The sequence below is a fragment of the Saimiri boliviensis genome, chromosome 3 (assembly GCF_048565385.1).
Source record: "Saimiri boliviensis isolate mSaiBol1 chromosome 3, mSaiBol1.pri, whole genome shotgun sequence".
NCBI classification, from domain to species: Eukaryota; Metazoa; Chordata; class Mammalia; order Primates; family Cebidae; genus Saimiri; species Saimiri boliviensis.
This window is the reverse complement of record NC_133451.1, coordinates 169,303,983-169,324,793: the sequence shown is the minus strand read 5'-3', so window position 1 is coordinate 169,324,793 and position 20,811 is coordinate 169,303,983. Positions and strand designations below refer to the sequence as shown.

General features: G+C 35.1%; 1 protein-coding gene across 2 annotated transcripts in view; it reads right to left on the bottom strand.

The window, feature by feature from the left end:
• Positions 1-20,811, bottom strand: part of PRSS12 (serine protease 12) — a 70,637-nt gene that overhangs the window by 20,120 nt on the left and 29,706 nt on the right. For both annotated transcript variants that reach the window (XM_003929893.3, XM_039479217.2), the window contains exons 5-8: positions 15,505-15,683; positions 13,282-13,423; positions 10,269-10,465; positions 5,684-5,825 (exon numbers count right to left, since the gene is read on the bottom strand). In XM_003929893.3, the coding sequence (XP_003929942.3) occupies positions 5,684-5,825; positions 10,269-10,465; positions 13,282-13,423; positions 15,505-15,683 (660 nt within the window). The remainder of the gene's footprint in view (positions 1-5,683; positions 5,826-10,268; positions 10,466-13,281; positions 13,424-15,504; positions 15,684-20,811) is intronic.

The following is a 20,811-nucleotide window of genomic DNA, read 5'->3' as shown; positions in this document are numbered from 1 at the left end:
CTACCCTATGGAAAGCGAAAAGACAAATTTTAAAGTTGATATTTGTAGAAATATATTTGTTGGTGAATATACTTTCTAGTGGAGAAGAATAGCATCAATATACAAAAAAAAATCATTTAAAATATAAGTAATCTGTTTTTAACAAAGCTCTAGGCAGTTCTTCTGTAGATAGCTCTGCATCAAACTTTGGCAAAGAAAACTAAGTTATTTCTCCACTGTTGCACATGTGTTTTAAAATTATTAGACTTCTTAAAATTATTTACACATAAATCTTTGTGGGCAGCTTAGATTTCTTCTTACAAGTTTTATTCTATTTTTTCTATTTTTAAATTTATTTCTTATTTATTATATTATTCTTTTTAAATTTTATGTATTTATCATATATCACAGTTCTTATCTGTCTGAAATTTATTGCTGTTTAGTATTAGTAAGAAATCTAGCTTTATTTTTGTCCCTAAAGTAGTTGTCCCAGTAACTTTTCCTGCTGATTTGAAAGGCTTTCTTATTTATCCTGCTATGTATGCACACGCTATTTCTTGGTCTTTATAGTTCTGTAATTTACAACCATGGCTATCTCTTAGAATTGCCTTTGGAAACATGAGATATAGCAAAACTTGAACCTCACCTCACAACAATTAAAGTAGAATGGGTAGTGTTTTTTTAAGTTCCAAAGTGATTTCAGACTATAACCAAGGTTGATATCTGCTGCTGTACTTGTGTCATTGACCTCTTTGACCATTCTTGTGCCAGTGCCACATGGATTTTATTTCAGATGAATTTGGAAGTCAAATCTCTCTCCTCACCCCACATGCACACCAACCAAGAAAACAGAAAGATTTTACCTAGCATAGCATTTAATGTATAAATTTATTTCTATTTTGTCTTCACATTCAGGATTGCGGTAAGTCTCCTCATTGATAAGGCCTTCTAGCTTTAGTAAAGACTAGGTTTTTCACATAGGTCTCAATTCTTACAAAGTGTATTCCTAGTTTTTGTTTTGTTGTTAGCTTTTGGAACTTCTATAAATCTCTTCTTCATTTTCTACTTATCCATAGGCAGACCTTTGCTTTTAAAGTATTTATAGTTTATCTTGTTACATTAATAAACACTAGTTCTGGGGTCTTTCCAGTTGATTCTCATGGGTTTTCAAACAATCCTATTATTCCTATACATATTCTGACCTTTCCTTTTCAATACTGATACCTCAATTCTTAATGCTTTAGTGCAACCACCAGACGATGCTGTCATTGCAATAATAGCAGGCATTCTTTTGTTCCTATTTGATGCTTACTTGTGATATAAAATTAAAAGTTTCATTTTGTTCTCAGCTTCCTCACAGATTTGAGGAAGGAATGTTGATTTTTTTCATATAACATTTCAGCATTATTAAGATGATCATATTTGTTTACTCATTTATTAAAATGATTGTATATTTATGGGTGACACACTGAAGTAATTACATTAATTGAATGCCTCAATTTGCATCATTAAATAATGCCTTTTACTTTTCGGTTCACTTTAAGCATATCTGTATTAGTCACCATTCACGTACCCTTTTTTTTAATCTCATTTCTGTTTTTCCCATTATGAAAAGTCTTTCTAATACTATTTTGATTCTCAGTGTTTCCAAGGAGTAATCCTCATGCACTATAGAGCTGGCTGGAGGACAGATCTCTGAAATTCCTATTTATGAGGCACAAGCCTTTTAACAGCTTCAAAGTTTCCTGGATTGATTTCTACAAATAAATACTTTATTAAAGATTTTTCATGATTTAAAATAGAGATGGAGAAAAAAGGATCCTCTACTGTAGTCACATACCTGCTTATAATTATATGTATATATTTAAAATATATATATTATTTAATATATAAATATATATATTAAATCTATATTTATGTATACATTGTTTAAATATATAAATATATATACATAATATATATTTATATATACATTGTTTAAATATATAAATATATATTTAAAATATAGTTTAATATGAAATATTTATATTCTTATATAAAATTCAATTTCCCCTCAGTGGGAAATTATGAAAATATTCAAGTATGTTTAGATTACTCAAACAGCTAAACAATTCTCATTTAAATACTATTTGATGGCAAATCACAGATTATGTTACACAATTTGTTGTAGTAACATTAAATCACTGAATTACGAAACTTTAAAACACAATTATAAAGTCTTTTGATGCTTTTCTTGATTGATAAATATTACAGAAATATTGAAAGTTGCAACAAACTTTTGTTCACTTAATCTAGATTGTGTTTCTCATCTAAAATCACTTTTTTTAAGCTTTATTGAGTTATAATTGATATAAAAAACTTTCATCAGTTTGGACATCTGCATGTATCTGTAATACCATTACCACAACCAAGATGCTAAATATATCCATTACCTCCAAAAATTTCATTGTGTTCTTTTCTGAGGTTTGTTTGTTTTGTTTTTTGCTCATCTTCTGTTTCTGTCTTCATTTGGTTTTGGGAAGAACACAAATGTGATCCATACCCTCCACATATTTTGAACTATATAATACCATATTGTTAACTGTAGGTACTATGTTGTACAGCAGATCTCTAGAACTTATTCATCTTGCATGACAGAAACTTTACACTCATTGAAAAATAATTTCCCAATTTATTCTCCTCCCAATCCCTGATAATGACCATTCTATTTCTGCTTCTATAAGTTTGACTATTTTAGATATCTCACATAAGTGAAATCATGCAGTATTTGTCTTTCAGTAACTGTAACTGTGTGTGTATATATATATATACATATATATATATACACACATACACAACTGTACATTCAGTAACTGTATATACACAACAGTATACACACACACACACACACACACACACACACACACACACAGAGCCCACATTTTCTTTACCCATTCATTTAGGCTGTTTCTAAATCTTGGCTAGTGCAAATAATGCTGCAATGAACATGGGAGTGCAGATATTTCTCTGATATCCTAATTTCAATTCTTTTGGCCATATACGCAGGAATGGGTTATCTAGATCATATGGTAGTTCTATTTTTAACTTTTTAAGGAACTTTTTTCCGTTCTGTTTCCATATTATTTTCAACAGTGGCTGTACCATTCTGCATTCCCACCAACAATGTATAAGGGTTCTAGTTTCTCCACATCCTCAACAACACTTGTTATCCTTTGTTGTTTTGACCACAGCCAACCTAATATGAGGCTAAATTCACTTTTGAGTTAAATGTTAAATGGACCAAATGATTGTGTTAGGCCATTCTTCTATGGCTATAAAGAAATACCTGTGACTGGGTAAGTTAGAAAGAAAAGAGGTTTAATTGGCTCATAGTTCTACAGGCTTTACAGGAAACAAGGTGCTAGCATCTGCTTGGCTTCTGCTGATCCCAGGGAGTTTTCAGTCATGGCAGAAGGTGAAGGGGGAACAGGCAGGTCACACAGTAAAAGCAGCAGCAACAAGTGGGGTGGGAGAGTGCCACACACTTTTAAACAGCCTGATCCCATGTGAACTCAGAGCATGAGTTCATTTATCAGCAAGGGGATGGCCTAAGCCATTCGTAAGGGATTGGCCTCCATGATCCAAACACCTCCCACCAGATCCCACCTCCAACATTACGGATTACATCTCAACATGAGATTTGGGTGGGAACAAATATCCTAACTGTATCAATGATGATAAATAAAAAGCATTGAAAAATTTAGAAAAAAGGAAATTCAAGTAATAACACACAACTATATGTGTATTGATGATGCTTGATGAACATGCTTAGGAAAATTTCCTCTCCTTAAACTTGGCTGAGACACACAATTTGAGGATCAACTTTGGCGCCAGTCCTTCCCTTCATACCTCCATAGGTAATACTAGGTTTCTTGGATCACCTCCACCAAAACAATAAAATTAAAATATGGCCAAGAAACCCGTCTCAAAGAGCAATATCTTTTAATGGCTGATTTGGAGTGAGGAAATGTACTGAGAATGTAATGCAAGAACAAGAATTTTTTTTTTTTCAAATGGAAAAAGGAGTGATAGAAACACAGTGAGCAAAAGAAATTTAAAATTAATCACTGACTAAATTCACTTTCACATCTAATGCAGACTCTCCCTACTTTCCTCTACTGCCCCATATTTTGAAAACTGAAAATTTCTATCATAAATAAAGGATTCATTGGCTGTAGGATAACTGGAATTGCAAATAGGTCCAAAACAGCTGTAAATTGAAGTAGTATTGAGTAAGCAGAAACAACTTTGATTTTGAAGTTTACCCCCAAATCTGAACCTTTATTAAAACAGAAATGCTTTTTAAAATAAACATGTAATGTATTCTTTATAGAAAATGACCATGTGAACTGTTCAATATTTAAGATGTATATAGATATATAATTAAGGATATATTTTTAAATCCAAATTACTATTAGTAATCTACTCTGAGCTAGTCAATTTATGCCTATTATCTTAAATTTATAGCCCTCTAAGTTATAACATATTCCACATTTTTGTTACTTCAAAACCATTACTTAGGGTGATTTCACAGTCATTCATAACATATGCAGAGCCAATAAAACAGGAGATGATCTGCCTTCTTTTTTCTGCTCTCATACTGTAAACAAGTGTCCTTTTCACATTCAGTTTAGTGCCATGTTCTTTTTTCTTTTTTTTTTTTTTTTTTGAGACGGAGTTTCGCTCTTGTTACCCAGGCTGGAGTGCAATGGCGCGATCTCGGTTCACCGCAACCTCCGCCTCCTGGGTTCAGGCAATTCTCCTGCCTCAGCCTCCTGAGTAGCTGGGATTATAGGCACGCACCACCATGCCCAGCTAATTTTTTGTATTTTTAGTAGAGACGGGGTTTCACCATGTTGACCAGGTTGGTCTCGAACTCTCGACCTCGTGATCCACCCGCCTCAGCCTCCCAAAGTGCTGGGATTACAGGCTTGAGCCACCGCGCCCGGCCTAGTGCCATGTTCTTATTGCAACTTGTGCCTGAGTGAAGCCTATCTAATGCATGCATTTTCTCTTTAAATCACATCACTGCCTTTTTGCACTTAGGAAGACGACATAGCACTTCAGTACTACAAATGGGGGCCATTTTAAACAGTGAAGTCATTAACAAAGAAAGCACAGAAATGCAAAAAAAAAAAAAAATGGCACCATATAGACTGTAAAAAAGGACAACTGTTTACAAGTATGAGAGCTGAAACAAGAAGGGAGAGCAGTGACCTCAGCTCTAGGAGCAATGGCTCAGCATTTGCTAATTCAGTGTCCACAGTGACTTTTTAATTATTACAAAAAATGAGAACCAACAGTAATTTCAATAACTGTACAGTCTCTTAAAAGGCTACAGTGTTGAAACATCAATCACAGAGAAAAGGTTAACTGATAGAAGTGATACAAGCAGTATTATGACTAGTCAGAGTTATTAGACTATCTTGTTATTAGATAAAAAGCTACATTTCTTATGTGACATAATATTTCTTGTGAGAAGATAGAAAAATGTGAGTAGGCTCTACTTATTACTCCTTATGTAATTCTGGATCAAATCAATATGTGACCAGCATTTTCAAATGAATGAGAGAAGCCCATTTTAAGAAGTAATTCATTAGAATAAGCATTTTAAAAATCAGATATGCTCATCAGCAACCATCTCAAATAATTAGATTTTTCTTACTTATAACCAAGCTGACGACAGATCACAGCTGCATCCTTATCAGTCCATCCATCATCACAGATTGTTCCCCACTGGCCATTGATAAAAACCTCTACTCGTCCTTCTTTCTTATTTTCTCCATCCATCAGTCTGACAGGAAAACCTAAGTCATGATTCAAACGTATTAGAAAAGCGCAAACAAGCAAACCAATGCTAGAGCATGAGCGACTCTACAAAACACAATTGTTCTTTTAAATCAGCTACAAAATCAGATGGGGAATACTTTTTTGAGGGAGAGGAGATACATCAATAAAAATTTTATCCACTTTCATAATGTCTCTTGCAGCCTTAAATTCAAAGTGCTCACCTTCCTCAACTTTGTATCCCCAGAACGTGGAACAGTGCCTGGCATATAGAGGATATGCAATTGCTGTTTGCTGAATGAATGAGTAGCATTATAAAACTGTGAATTATTTTATCACACCTTACTTCTAAATAGTAAAAGAACATTAACTTGAGGTTGCTTTTGCTTCATGTCTGCTCACTTATCCATGAACATAGAAGTTTATATTCCAAAGCCAAGATTTTTAGAAAGATATGAACAGACACAACCTTGGCATTCATAGTTGGGTAACTTGATACAAGTCTAATACCGGAGGAGGCAAAAAAGAAAAAAAGAGGAGTCAATAGGGACAATTTCCATCTAAAGCTTTCTATTTACTACTGATTCAAGGGAAGGAATTAAGTCACCAAAATTACTGACTTAAAAGTTGAGAAACTGAACTCTAGCAAATTGAGGTTTATCTAAGTTAACACAAATGAAGTGCTTTGTAAAGTGTCACATATAACCACACCAATAAGTACGATGTTGAATTGAAACTCCTCACTGTGACTTGCATGAGTTGAATTGTAAGGTCATTAGCATGGGTCCTAATCAAATATGCTGGTGTTCCTATAAAATGGAGAAATTTGGACAAGAAGAAGGAAGAGGATGTGAGGAGACACAGGGAGAGGACTGCCGTATACAAGCTAAGGAGAGAGGCCTGGAGCACATCTCTCTCACAGCCCTTCCGTTACAGTTTTTTCTGAAGGGCCCAACCCTGCTGACATTCCATTTTGGACTCCTAGCCCCTGGAACTGTGAAACAATAAATACCTGTGTTTAAGCCACCTCCGTGGAACTTTGTTACAGCAACCTAAGCAAGGCAATACTCACACGTTTGATTACCTAGTTTCTAGAAGGGTCTCCAGCTTCAGGACCAAGATTTATTGGTAGGGATTTAGGGAATACAGTAAAGCATGGTAAAATTATTAGGAGAATTACACAGGTAGAATTTTGCAGGTAATGGACAATGTATTATTTAATATATGTTTAAATCAACATGTGAAGTTACTAAATCAACATTTGTTAACTAAAAGAAAAGCCTGTTAGCAAGATGGACACATTCTATTTTTATTCCTCTGACCCATTTTTTACTTATTCCTTCTGTGCTGTCCCAAGAGTGCTGGTGCCCCATTCTCTATCCCTGATCATGTTCACTTCATGGGACAGGCAGTACATCAGAATCACAGAGCAAAATCAATCTCAACAAGTGTTTATGGAGTGCCAAATCTATGTATGCACTGCTTCCTATTAGCTGAATAAAAACTTGAAGTTTTAGCTATAACACAATATTGAAACTTCATATTTCTTATTAATATATTTGAAATGTGGGGGTTCTCTGCAAGAAGAGAAAGTGAAAAAGTGATCCTCAGATACCAAAATCAAACCAATGAGGTTCTTTTCTTAAGGTTTTCATTTTTTATATTTTGGGATATGTGGCTCAAAATTAAGAAAACATTTGTACATGAAATTAGATCTACATGTTCCATTCCAGTAGTTTTACAGGCAGTTTTTAATGTACTCTAAAAATAAAAATGATAAGGTGTTTTTAAAGTCTAATTTACATGCTTTGTAAAAATAATGCATATAATATTACTGAACTTAATTTTAGCCATTCATTCTATAAAATTAGTGAATTCTTAATTTTTTTTTTTTTTTTTTTTTTTTTTGAGACTGAGTTTTGCTCCTGTTACCCAGGCTGGAGTGCAATGGCGCGATCTCTGCTCACTGCAACTTCCAGCTCCCGGGTTCAAGCAATTCTCCTGCCTCAGCCTCCTGAGTAGCTGAGATTACAGGCGTGCGTCACCAGGCCCGGCTAATTTTTGTATTTTAGTAGAGACGGGGTTTCACCATGTTGACCAGGATGGTCTCGATCTCTTGACCTCGTGATCCACCCACCTCAGCCTCCCAAAGTGCTGGGATTACAAGCGTGAGCCACCGCGCCCGGCGTGAATTCTTAATTCTTGAAGGGAAATTGGATGACAAAAGTCATTCTATCCATACACTGCCACTATTAAGTTCGTGTTGCTACAGAAACAATACATGTTTTATTTCTAAAATCTTAAATAAATATTAAGTTTTTGAGAAAACTAAACAATCCTATAGGTATACAGTTATCTTTAATTATATATCTCAAGCTGACTTTCAGTAGTTCTCTTTAATTTTTCCTGTAACATTTTTTGAAAATAATACTGTCTTTTAGAAAAAAGATAAATTCTGGCATGCATACATACACATTAAAGCCTAATTTTAGGCCAGACATGGTGGCTCATGCCTGTAATCTCAGTCCTTTGGGAGGCCAAGGTGGGAAGATCACCTGAGGTCAGGAGTTTGAGACCAGCCTGGCCAACATGGCGAACCCTGTCTGTACTAAAAATAACAAAAGATAGCCAGGCGTGGTGGTGGGCACCTGTGGTGCCCGCTACTCAGGAGGCTGAGGCAGGGAGAATCACTCGAACCCAGGAGGCAGAAGTTGCAGTGAGCCAAAATTGTGCCATTGCACTCCAGCCTGGGCAACAGAGAGAGACTCTGTCTCAAAAATAAATAAATAAATATATGGTAGTTTTTAACAGGTGGGATGCTAAATGACCTATGAATGAACAAACAGCAATATGATTCTAGCCCAAAAGGACATTTGGCTCAGACATAATGTTATTCAGACAAATGACTTTAGTGAATAGACACATTACTGAGATTAGAACCAAAGAAATTCATAATAATGACCATATGTTTTATTAATGATTATCATCCTCGGGTTTTTAAATTAAAAAAAAAAACACGTCTAGAGTTCTAGAATTAAAAAGATTTTCAAGGGAACTGAAAAGATTAGTGTTTCCACCCATATGGTGTATTTAACAACACAGGCCTACAGAGAACTCAGATTGCAGAGTATTTCATCACTGGGAGCTAGCAGAGCATATTTTCATAGATCACCCCATGATTCCAATCCCTGCTATCTGAGGCTGAGATGATCCACTTCCAGCAAAAAAGTTCTATCTCCCCCAGCCATGTGCAATTCATCCATCACATAATCTTGGGAGAATCATAAATATTTCATAAGAATAAGGGGCAAGGGAAAAGGAGAACAAAATAAAAAGAAAGAAAAATGGAAATTTGTCCTGCAAGGGATAGAGTAAAAACATATACTTCTACTTGGTATAATGCTAGATTAATGCAGCGTCACCAAGATCTCACAGTGTAGAGTACAATGGAAGAATCAGCCACAGACTTTGACAAATCTAAAGTATACAATATGGTTAATACTGAGATTCAAAAAATTTTGTTATTTTATAACTAGAAGATTTCAGCTTCACCGTCTCAAAACAGGAGAATACAAAAGAGTTGATTCAATCCAAGGTTACAAGTAAAGATTACCTATGGCTATTTTAACATCTATTCATGTTCATATACACACACAGAGAGATAGATATACGAAAAGCTGTGATAGCATACTATAAAGTATTTTGAATATTTCCCTCTGTATTTTTCATTCATATATATTCTGCCCTCCTCACCAGACATTAAGAAACTTGTCAAGAATGTTTAACTGTTCTCTACTCTCAAGAAGGTCTTTTTCCATAATTATTTCAAGACTGTTAGAGGAGCTACTTACCTTTTATCCAACAACAGTTCTAAAAAAAATGTAAATGAAGAGTAACAGAGGTCCTGGTGGGTTTCTAAAATAATAAGTTATGTTAGAAAGATATGTGAGCAATTAAGGAATCTACTTAGAAGACTGCTGAGAAACTTAAAAGAGCAATGGATGGCTGGTGGCCAACAAATGACAAGGCTTCAGGACTAGAGAAGAAATGAACCATGAGACAGGAAAAGGAGAATAGTCTTTTTTTTAATCCTATCCCAAATGGCTCACTAGAATTCAAGGTAAATGAAAATCAGAATAAGTGACCAAGGAATAAGTGGAATAGATACTGCAGTTTCTTTATTCCATTGTTCAGATACAGATGAGTATAAACATTTTTAGTGAGAAACTTAATTTTCTAAGTGAAGAAAAACAATTTAGGGGTAGAAATTTCATAATGTTGGTGCAGAGACTCCAAAGATTATTTTTCTCTACATAAAAAATACTGAAAATTAGACAGTTATGGGAAATGGACCAAAATAAAAAAAAAGCTAAAGATGAGAAACATTTCACATTGTAGGCCAGTGCTTAGAGGTGCAATGGCTATTGAATCATGAAAACTTGAGAGCTAAAGCCAGTCCTCACCCAGAGAAAGCCTGTGTCCCTCGCTGCCAGGATAGCAGGCAATGCCAACATCTTCCTGGTGGCTGCAGTCATGCCTTCCCCACTGTCGCCTGGAACACTGAAGAAATCTGGTTTCCCTTCCTGAGCAGCTGACATCATCCAACCATATGGGCCCTGCACGTTCTTCAAAATGGTTGGCAGACGCTTGTTTACCATATCTGTGACAATTAAATAAACACTATGTGTAGAACCACTGTCTTTTGTTTCAGGGAACTGCAAAACATTTAACACAAGCAATCTAATTCAGTGTCATGACTTCAGAGGATAAGTATCTGTTATTTCTCCTACCTTAGGGGCTCAGTTTTAAGAGCTATGTTTGCTCTATCACATTTTAATCACCTTAAAAATGTTTGATTATTTCAATGAATAACAAATGGAAAAATTAATCCTTTTTCCCCATTCATTCTTGTGTTTTACCTACAATTTATCTCACTAGAAGAGAATGCAGAGATCAATCTCAGATCTCTGATCATAGAAATTGTGCAGAAAGTGAGAACACCTGTCTCATTTTGCTTCTGATGCACGCTCTGAACTCATCTGATTTCAGCAGCTTCTCTAGGCCTCTTTGGTTTTCTCGCCCTCAAAATGAAAAGGGTGGATTAGTTCAGTGATTGCTCAAGCACTATACCTAATACATGATTACATTTAGATTTAAGCCCATCAAAATCAGAATTACAATGTTCTTAGCTTTTCAAAAGGCATGAAAATTCAACTTTCAAAATTTTTATCAATTATATTTGCATTCCAGTTGAGTTTATTTGTAACACTGCACTACAGAAAAAAAACCTAAATGTATAATAAATATATATTTATTTATATAATAGAATAGGAACGATCTGAAATAACTTTTTAAATTAGAAAGTAAGTCAATCTGCACCTTCTTTCATTCTCCCGATTTTATTTCCTTTTGTTCCATAAAATCCAAACCTCCAGAAATCACTAAACTTAAAAACCTTTAAGATGTCTTTTAGTTCTAACAGTCTATAAAATCCAACTCTTATTCATAATAATTTCCTTACTTGAGGTTTTTATTATTTCTGTACTAAGAATATGAAGAGATCTTTCTATCTGGCATGAATTTTCTTCATTTTTTTCTATGTAAGTATTTATTGAATTTATTTGACAAGATGAACATTTTAATAAATTAAAACAATGAAATAATCATTCTGTTTTTTTCCCTTTTATTTTGCTGACTAATCAAGCCTCAGCTAGAAAAGTAATAAACCTAAATTGCATATTGCTCATTTTTAACTTATAAACCGTTTTTTCAAAAAATGCATCAGATTATCATCTGTCCATAGCAACTACATAACAAATAACAGGAAGTCATTTTACTTTGGAATTGCAATTGTACAAAGAAACCCAAAGTTTACCTTTTCTCATTACAAAAGAACATTCTATTTCAAAAATTCCTTTGTAAACTCAAATGTAACATGCTTTTACTACCTTCTAACACAATCATTTAGAGCTTTTTATACACATTATTGAGAACATTTTTAAAACCATTAAATGTGATTACACTGCACATAAATTTGTAAACAAAATATTTTTAAAAATCAGTGTCAATTGTTTTCATTAATAAGAAAATAATGTGAAAAATAAAAATAACAGGATTTATGAATCTCTCTAAATATGAAAATAGAAATAATATGATTTTATGAATCTCTCTGAATCTGTGAAAACAGTATAGTTGGCAGTCTAACAGAGATTCACTTAAATGTAAAGTGATATTTATTAAGCAATTCTTGTTCATTGTCAGTATATTGTATTTATTTGGCTGTTATATCATACCCTTTTTCCCAATAATTACAATAAATTCTCTGCCCAAGAAAAGTCAAAATAGGTGAAAATTATATGACGATTGTAGCTTCACGATAGCATTACTTATCATAGGAAAAAGTAAGCTAACCTAATATTAAGTAAATTACAGTATGAAAATTTGATTAAAATTTGATTATCATCAAAAATTGGGACTATGTAGCAATATAAGGTTAAAAAGATGGCTAAAAAAATTACATGTCCATTACTAGAGCTGATATGAAGTGATGTACACAAATTATTATAATAGCATAAGGATGAAAAATTATGGATTTTTTATTTTCATCTTTTTCCAATGTTGTTACATTATTTTATAAATTTTAAAATAAACGTTTAACATGGCTTTGCCTAGCTTGAATGAAGGTACATTTTTAAAATGCAGTGAATATCTGCAATCAGCTCTAATCAAACTGAAATGAAATAATTCTGCCAGTTTTTTAAAGCATGAGACAATCACTTCAAGCCTGACATAGAAATATGGAAAACAAAAGAGAATGGGCATTCATAGCTTTCATTCAAATATTTAACTCAAAGGCATCATTTGTAGTCACTTCGACCAACTTAAGCCTTTACTCTGGAATGCATTATGTGTGTGGCATAAAATATATGTCCCAAAGTGTGATACTCAGCTTTTAAGAGAGTGAGGTCAAAGGCGAGTTCTAAAGGTCATCTCATAACAAGAGGGCTGTTTTTCTCAAAGAAAAGTGATGTTATTATCATCACATTCTGAGAAAGGGAATAACGTAATACCAAAGTACTTGACACTGGACTTCTCTGCAATTTTCGACAATGATGTCAAAACTAAAAACATCCAATTGTAATGACGTGTCAGAATAAAAATGAGCAGTCAAAGTCTTACTTGAATAGACACAAGGGTACTAAGATGTCACTCCTGGCTTCAACCAATTATTCAAGAAGAGGGGTCATGGCAGGAAAGGTAAATGAAATAAACAGCAAGGGGTGGTTATTCATCATCTTAGAAAATGTCATTATTTTTCATTGTTGTACTTACATATACAGGTAGGAGAGAACATGTATTTTTATTACTATAAAAATTACATGTATTTTTTTACTATAAAAGAAGTAGGGATTAACATAATAAGCCTCTTAAGGATATAATCTGGCATTTAACTGCCTTTATCTTAATGGACCTTACTTAAATCCCAACTGTCGACAAACCACGTATGTATTCAGCTCAGTCCAGCCATCATCACAGACAGTCCCCCACTGGCCACTGTAATACACCTCCAAGCGACCCTCATGGCTGCCTTTCCCACCTGCAAGTCTGATGACCCCATCTGTGACAAGGAGGAGACACAGAGACTAAGCAAGTCAACTTTCAAAAAAAGGCAAAACAACATTTTCATTTCACAAGAAATATCACCATACGTAGGCTTCCTCTAAGCCTTTTGTTAAATTTATATTACATCTGTGCAAAATGACCCAAGGTTATCGTACTGTTACTGAAGTTTGACATAACACATTTCCATCCTAATGAAATATTCTTTCCAGCCAGGCACAGTGGCTCATGCCTGTAATCCCAGCATTTTGGGAGGCTGAGATGGCTGGATCACCTGAAGTCAGGAGTTCGAGATCAGCCTGGCCAACATGGTGAAACCCCATCTCTACTAAAAATACAAAAATTAGCTGGGCATGGTGTCGCACACCTGAAATCCCAGTCTTGGGAGGCTGAGGCAGGAGAATTTCTTGAGCCCAAGAAGCAGAGGTTACAGTGAACAGAGATCACACCACTGCACTCCAGTCTGAACATCAGAGCAAGAGTCGTCTCAGAAAAATAAAATAAAATAAAATACACACACATACATACATATATATATATATATATATATATATATATATATATATTCTTTCCTTTTTATTTGTATTCCTATTCTCTAAGTAGGAAAATATGTCCTGATATAATTTTGAAGTATCTATTTAGATTTCTCTAGATTAAATAATAATTGTTATTTCCTATAACTTGAGTCTTAAGTCAGAGCAATACACGGCATTTAAATTTAAAAAGTAAGAAAATATAGTAACTTGGAAATAGCTCAGAATTTTAACTGCAAATGAAAAAAAAAATATTGAAATAAGAAGACAGAAAAAAACTATTCTGGATAAAGGACAGTCTGTCATGTCAATGCATCTGTATTTGTTAGGCATTCATGAATTATAAAAACTAGAAGATATGTCTCGCCTTTGTTTTTTATTGATAACACAGATCTGAATTTGAATCTTATTAACTCAAATGATAATTAATTTGCCTACAATTCTATAAAGAGCATCTAACCAAATAAATAGTATAATAAATTTAATTCCAAAAAAAAGTAGATTTAAAAGCCATTTCCATCCAAAATAATCCAAAGATTCTCAATGAAACATACAAATAATCTTGGGTAAGGGTCACACTTTTCATGAATCTCAGGGATCTATTAAAGTAAAGGTCTCTGAGCAACAAACCATTTATTAATATACTACTTTACTGCCTGCAAGGCATCATGACCTGTATTATCTCATCTGAGCATAACAGCAATGTTATAAGACTATCCTTGAAGGAGGGCAAAATCGCAGTTCAAGAAAATGAAGTGCTCTGGCTTAAAATCTGGCATAAATGTATTTCTATTGTGTATTAATGTGTTAATCTGCTAATAAAAACAACTGCGTATATAGAAGTATGTCAACAGAAAGATATAAATTTGGTATTTCATAGACTAAGAAGTTGCTGATTTTCTTTAAAGAAATATGTAAATAAAACATTTTTTAAAGTTCTTTTTACCAAATGGTTTCTGATGACTCAACTTCTCTTACCTTGTCCATTTCCTTCTCCTCCCTAAACATGTAAGTACATACACATACACACCAGTTTGCACTCATATATGCCCTTCTTGCAACAAACGGTTCATTTTGACAAGCATGCTATCTTTGGTATAGTCTGAAAATTGTGCACAGCAAAGTTAACTTGGTTTCTTGCACAGTGTGCTTTAATCAACAATTGCATCAATACCAGCTCTAAACACATTCTGAGTCAAGAAACATTAATAGATAAATGAACTAACGATGTAATTATTTCACCTAATATCTGAAATGTATCACTGCACACTGATTTTGACTATTGGGTACTATATATTGCAACAGAGTTTTATTTTCTGATCCAGCTTTACAAGGCTATATAGCCTAAACTGAAAAATTCAGGAGTAACTATGAATAAAAAGAAGGTATCTTAATGTACAGTTTGTGTTCTTTTTGTTTTATTTGATGTATTTATTTTTGTAAGCTCATTTAGTAATGCTGTTGAAATTAAGGAGAAGGAAAGCTGAGGCAAGCCCATATGCTACTGGCGGCAAGAACTGGTATATTAATGGAGTGAGGTCCTTACCTGTTAGAGGGGTACAGGACACTCCAGCATCTTCTTTATGGCCACAATTATGCTCTCCCCAAGAACTCTTCGGACATTGCTCAATTGAAAGCTCATTCCCAGTACAGCGTACTTCATCCAACATAACTGGGCCAGATCCTTCCCCAAAATATGCCTGATGCCATGCTTTGGCAATGCCACTAAACAAATATAAGAACATAAGGATTCTGGATTAGACACCAAAGGTTGGTCCTTTATTTTTTTTTCCCCCGAGCGAAAGCATAATTATTAATTCCCTCTTATTGATTCACTTCATAGGTCATGCATGACTTTCTGTATTTCCCTTTTGTGTATTTGTTTGTTGCCCTTTATATTTTCAGCAATTTCACCTGTTTCAAAAACTGTTAGGTACTCCCCAATATTTAACCTCCTTTTTTTCATTTGTAATGGAACTTCAGATTTTTAGGACAATGGCTATCCAAAATAAAGTCCACATTTTTGCTTCCCCTCCTTCTTCACGACTAAGTTTGTTTGTTTGTGGTAAAGTATACATAACATAAAATTTACCATTTTAAACGTTTTTACTTTATAGTGATTAAGCACATTCACATAATTGTATAATATCATCATCATCCACCTCCAGAACTTTTTCATCATCCCCAAATAAAACTTTGCTCCCAATTTAGGCACCTAAGTTTTGTTTCTGTTTTTGTTTTGTTTGAGACATAATCTCATTCTGTCGCCCAGGCTGGAATACAGCAGCATAATCATAGCTCACTGCAAACTTTAACTCCTATACTTAAACAATCCTCTCACCACAGACTTTTGAGTTGCTAGGACTACAGGTATATGCCACCACACTTGGCTAATTTTCTTTTTATTTTTTATTTTGAAGAGATGGGGTTTCAGTATGTTGCCCAGGTTGGTCTCGAAATCCTGGCCGCAAGCCATCTTCCTACTTCAGCCTCCAAAAGTGCTGGGATTCCAGGTGTGAACCACCGCACCCAGCCATAAGTTTTGACCAGTGATATTTAGGTAGAAGTGCCATGTATCACTTGTAGGAAGTATCTTTGTTCCACTTCCTCTTCCTGACTGCAAGGACGTATAGAGCCATGTAAGTTATCTTGGGTCATAGGGTCCCATACTAACGATGATAGAAATGCAAGCAAGAGAGAGCCAGGGCCCTAGTGATTGTGGAACCACCAAACTACTCTTGAACTGGCTACCTCTAGTCGCTTTTCCTGAGAGTAAAATAAACTCGACTCTAAACTTGTTTAAACTGGTGTTATTTTTAGCTCTTTGTTACTCACAGCCAAACCTATTTCTTTTTTGTTGTTGTTGTTTTGAAAAAGGGTCTCACTTTGTTGCCCCAGCTGGAATGCAGTGGCGTGATCATGGCTTAAGGCAGCCTTGACCTCTTGGGCTCAAGTGATTCTCCCACCTCAGCCTCCTGAGTATCTGGGACTACGAGTGCAAACCACCATGCCCAGTGAATTTTTAATTTTTTGTAGAGATGGGGTTTCACTATGTTGCCCAGCCTGGTCTTAAACTCCTGCATTCAAGCAATCCTCCCACCTCAACTTCCCAGGGTGATAGGATTACAACTATGAACCACCACGTCTGGCAGCCAAGTCTATTTCTAATAAAAACATCTCTTTATTCAAGTTTATTTGTAGTAAATTTACTTCTCCCACAATTCAAAGTGATGGCATACCCTTAGAACCTCAGATTTAAGTGAAGATCACAAACTGTCAAAATGATTAATAATTTCAGATACTGCATTTTCAGTCCTTTTTAGGCTTTTAATTTTTAGACTATAGCACTTATATTTTTATGACACTACATCTATTCCCCCATTATTTTAGCTGCTCTTTTCTTATAGCATTATAACTTCAGAACTTACAACAAAAATATATTAAAGAAAAACAGTTTGCTAAATGATTGTAATAGCCCAGTAAGGGTAAAGCCTTAGATATCAATTTTGTGGCTAAAAAGGAGCCTGATTAATTTTACTAGATACCATGGAAGTTTCCTTTAAATGAACACATCTAAGAAAACAAAACATTTAAAAATTAAAACCTATTTTAGTATCATTAGAGGGCCGGACGCAGTGGCTCATGCCTGTAATCCCAGCACTTTGGGAGGTCAAGGAGGGTGAACTGCTTGAACTCAGGAGTTTGAGAGCAGCCTGGGCAACAGGGAAAAACCTCATCTGTACAAAAACATACAAAAATTAGCCAGGCATGGTGGCACACACCTGTGGTCCCAGCTACTTGGGAGGCCGAGGTGGGAGGATCACTGGAGCCCAGGAAGTCAAGGCTGCAATGAGCCATAATCATGCCACTGCACTCCAGCCTGGGTGACAGAGTAAGATCCTGTCTCAAAATAATAATAATAATAATAATAATAATAATAATAATAATAAACAATATCATTAGAGCAAATACTTAGGGAATGTTCCATCATTGCCTGACTCACTTTCAGTTTAAAATTCAAAGGGTGTGCCAAGAGGAAGGATAAAGGAATATTACAGGAGGCATAGAGAAAGCTGAGGAAAAGAAGATTGCTTAAGGAAGGTATTTTCATGGAGTTAACATTTTAAAATGTAGAATCCTGACCCTTGAATCACTATCTGATATTTGTAACACAGCAGACTCTGAGCAATCTGCCCCAACAAAAATTAAAAACCAATATCTAGAACTAATAGGACAAATGTGAGGAAAACATTTGGAATTCTAACACAAATAATATTGGAGTCCTAACACAAAGGAATCCTAACACAAATGATATTGTCAAAATGACAATTTTGTGAGTGAATTTGTTTGTTTTGCTAAGGGAAATTTAATGGCAGAACAGAAAATCATGTCTACTCTGGAAAGAAGCAATAAATGCTCAATTAATGGGATTGTCCTAAATAATGTTTACAGTTGTTTTGAAGTACATCTATATGCCTATAGAAGAGTACACTAATGTATAAATATTTGTATATTAATGACCATGTCAAAAAACTTGTATTTTCCAAGCTCAGTCTTTGAAGTGAGCAAGTACATGCGGAGATAGACTCTGAGGTTCCAATTTGGGCTCTATCTTCTTTTTTATTATTATTATTATTTTGAGACGGAGTTTCGCTCTTGTTACCCAGGCTGGAGTGCAATGGCGCGATCTCGGCTTACCGCAACCTCCACCTCCTGGGTTCAGGCAATTCTCCTGCATCAGCCTCCTGAGTAGCTGGGATTACAGACGTGCATCACTACGCCCAGCTAATTTTTTGTATTTTTGGTAGAGACGGGGTTTCTTCATGTTGACCAGGATGGTCACAATCTCTTGACCTTGTGATCCACCCACCTCGGCCTCCCAGAGTGCTGGGATTACAGGTTTGAGCCACCACGCCCGGCCGGGCTCTATCTTCAACAAGCTGGGCTACCTTGGGGAAGTCACTAACACCTTCCAGGCCCAGGATGCAACAATGGAACACAGAGATGATAAGGCTAACTTGCAGGATTGCAGGAATTAAACAGATGCAAAGTAGGAGCTTAATAAATGCTGGTTCCCTTCCCTCTTCTGGCACTGTTAAGGAATCCCCACATATCCCCGACAGTTGATAAATAATATATCTTTCACTGCTAAGCAATTTATCTAAAGACCATTTGGTATTTAGTTTAAACAAACACTAGAGTTTTCACTTTCTTCACCCCCAAAAAGTAAAGTTGGGGGAATGGTGAGAAAGAAAGGATCAATCGATATTTTAACATTTTCTGGTTTTAATGTTGTTTAATTAATTATTTATTTTAAAGTAAATTTCAAAGGAATATTTATGGAAGTAATTTATGGCCTATAAGAGACTGAACAAATGCATGTCTGTGCTATTGTGTATTACAGATTACAAGATGATGGCCCAGAAGACTATGAAGTAAGCTCTGACTTGCATCACTAAACTTCGGATTTTCTTGTGGTAGAGCTATATCTAATCAGGGGCAAACATTTTCAAATATTTTAATGCACATAAAGTATTTTATTCAAAAATTTGTTGTTCCAAAATAAAACTTTCTGTGCAATGAAAGCACTGATGTTCCTAGAAAAATATGTTTTAAACCAAAATGATCTTGCAATAGTATTCTACAAGGCTATGAAAAAACAAATCAACTGTTTTAAAGATTACTTATAGTAGAAAATATATCTTCTCCCAAAGAAAATATATTTATATAACATTTACAATAGGCCAGGTGCTATGGCCCACACATGTAATCCCAGAACTTTGGGAGGCCGAGGCAGCTGGATCACGTGAGGTCAGGAGTTCGAGACCAGCTTGGCCAATGTGGTGAAACCCTGTCTCTACTAAAAATGTAAAACTTAGCTGGGCATGGTGGCATGCACCTGTAATCCTAACTACTTGAGAGGGTGAGGCAGGAGAATCACTCGAACCTGGGAGGCGGAGGTCACAGTGAGTGAGATGAGATGGCACCACTGCATTTCAGCCTACCTGGGCAACACAGCGAGACTCCATCTAAAAAAAAATTACAATGCATTAAACAAGAGAAAAGCTTAATACTCATAGAAAATAAAATTCAAAAATCATGTAAACGCTGTAATTCCCAGAATTTCAGGGTGGAAGATGAGTAACTGAAATGTATCATTTTTAATATATTTATGTATATACTAACATTGGTTCAAAGAAAAAAACTGCTTGGAGTTGTGTACCTGAGACCTGTGGCTCCTTTTTACAAGGAAGATAGAGAATAGGAGAGAAGAAGTCCTTGGTCACTCTAGAGAAGAGGTCAGCAAAATATGACCTGTGCACCAAATCCAGCACTCTCTGTTTTTACGTTGCTCATGAGCTGAGTGGTTTTTAAATTGTATAAATGCCAGGAAAAAATAATCAATACAAGAATATAATTTGTGATGTGCAAAATCAAGCGAGATCCAAATTTTACCGTCCAGAAACAAAGTTTCATTGGAACGATGCCAAACACATTCCCAAGTTCTTGTCTCTGGCTGCTTTCACGCTACAGTGGCCCAGCTGAGTAGTTGCAAAGTCTATTTACTCTCTGGCCCTTTACTGAAAAAGTCTGCAGACCCCTGCTCTAGAGGAAAAAGATTAATGAAAGCAAATATGGAAACTGCCTTAGAGAATATTGAGAGTTTAAGGATGAAACGGGAGGAGACAGGATGACTGATGGAAAAGCCCGATAGGAAAGCTATAGAGAAAGGCAGATTAACAGCCTTCTTGGATCTTTGCCCTGAGATAAATGCCACACACACAAAAAAAATATGTTAAGGAAAATTTCAATGGGTATGATTCGTTGAGCCAGAATTAGGTGCTATAAGGAA